This window comes from Vulpes lagopus, chromosome 18, assembly GCF_018345385.1.
Source record: "Vulpes lagopus strain Blue_001 chromosome 18, ASM1834538v1, whole genome shotgun sequence".
NCBI lineage: Eukaryota > Metazoa > Chordata > Mammalia > Carnivora > Canidae > Vulpes > Vulpes lagopus.
In genome coordinates this window covers 18157589-18159036 of record NC_054841.1, presented here as the reverse complement: position 1 = coordinate 18159036, position 1448 = coordinate 18157589, and the positions used below count along the sequence as shown (strand labels likewise).

At 38.4% G+C, this 1448-nt stretch overlaps 1 protein-coding gene across 1 annotated transcript; it reads right to left on the bottom strand.

Annotated features, from left to right (window-relative positions):
* Window positions 1-274: 274 nt before the first annotated feature.
* On the bottom strand, window positions 275-644 carry LOC121478408 (60S ribosomal protein L39-like). Its single transcript, XM_041733478.1, has one exon. It carries the CDS (start codon window positions 642-644, stop codon window positions 489-491), a length of 156 nt encoding a protein of 51 aa, XP_041589412.1. The 3' UTR covers window positions 275-488.
* Between the last annotated feature and the right edge of the window lie 804 nt (window positions 645-1448).

Below are 1448 nucleotides of genomic sequence, written 5' to 3'. Positions count from 1 at the left end.
CACCGGGGCTGCCCTCAGACAACTTTAGAATCAATCTTTCAAGTTCCAAAAGTTATCCCATAGGGATTTGAATTGAAACTACATTAACTTTGGGGCACCTGGGTGGCTCAGTCAGTTAAGCATCTGACTTTGGCTCAGGTCATGATCTCAGGGTCCTGGGATCAAGCCCTGTGTCAAGCTTCCTGCTCAGCAGAGAGTCTGCTTGTCCCTCTCTCTCTCTGCCGCTCCATACCCCCTGCTTGTGCTCTCTCTCTCTCTCAAATAAATAAATAACTTTTTTTTTCAGCTGAAAGGTCTCACATTTATTACTGAACCAACCTACTGGTATAGGGGCATAGTAACAGAGAAAATCATTCCCTTGATAAGACATGTCTATTGGCCAGGTAGGAAGGATGTTTCCATATTGATAGGATAGGAACATGTGATCTCCATGCAGCTTAAATATGTGTGCCAACTATGTTTGCTATTTCATGATGTGCGATGCTTCCTCATAGACCCAGCTTGGTTCTTCTCCAGTGTCTCCTCTTGGAGTTGTACCTGATTTTATTACCAGTTTTCATCCGAATCCACTGGGGAATAGGACAATTCTGCTTTTGTTTCTTGGCCAGGAATCGCTTGATTCTGAAAGTCTTGTGAGAAGACATGGCAATCACAACCACATGCAACCAGGATGGCGGCAGAAAGGAGAGAGGAGGAGATGGGCCTAAAATCTTTTTTTAAAAAAGAAACTTCATTAACTTCATAAAATAATTCAGGAAAAACTAACATTTTTATATCCTGAGATGTGGTCTCTCTCTCTCCAACTTTTTAAGGGTTTTTTGTTTGTTTGTTTTAGGAATATTTTATTCATATTTCATATATTTTCTTCATGTGTCATATATATTTAAGTCATAGTCACACACAGGTATTCTACAGTTATTGTTGCAATTATGACTAGAATCTCCTTTTTCTCTCCCATTGCATTTACTAACTGGTATGGTTAGTATAGAAGAAAGTTGTAGATTTGTCTATTTCTTATATTAAACCACTTTAGGGGTGCCTGGGTGGGTCAGTCGCTTAAGTATCTGACTTTTGGTTTTGGCTCAGGTCATGATCTCAGAGTTGTGAGACTGAGCCCTTATGGGGCTCCAAGCTGAGCATAGAACCTACTTAAGACTCCTTCCCCCTTTGCTCCTCCCCCCATTAGCTCTTGGGAATACATTCTCTCTTTCTCTCAAAAACAAAACAACACAAATCAATCTCCTTAATTGACATCTATTATTAGTTTCCATAATATTTGCAATTGGTTTTCATGGAATTTCTAGGAAGAAAAGAATATAATCTGGAAATGAAGATCATTTGCTGTTTTTTTTTTTAATCTATTGCTTTTATTTCCTTTTCTTCGTTAATGGCATTGTTCTAAGATTTCAGAAACATTTTGATTAATAGCAATTACAGTGAATATTTCA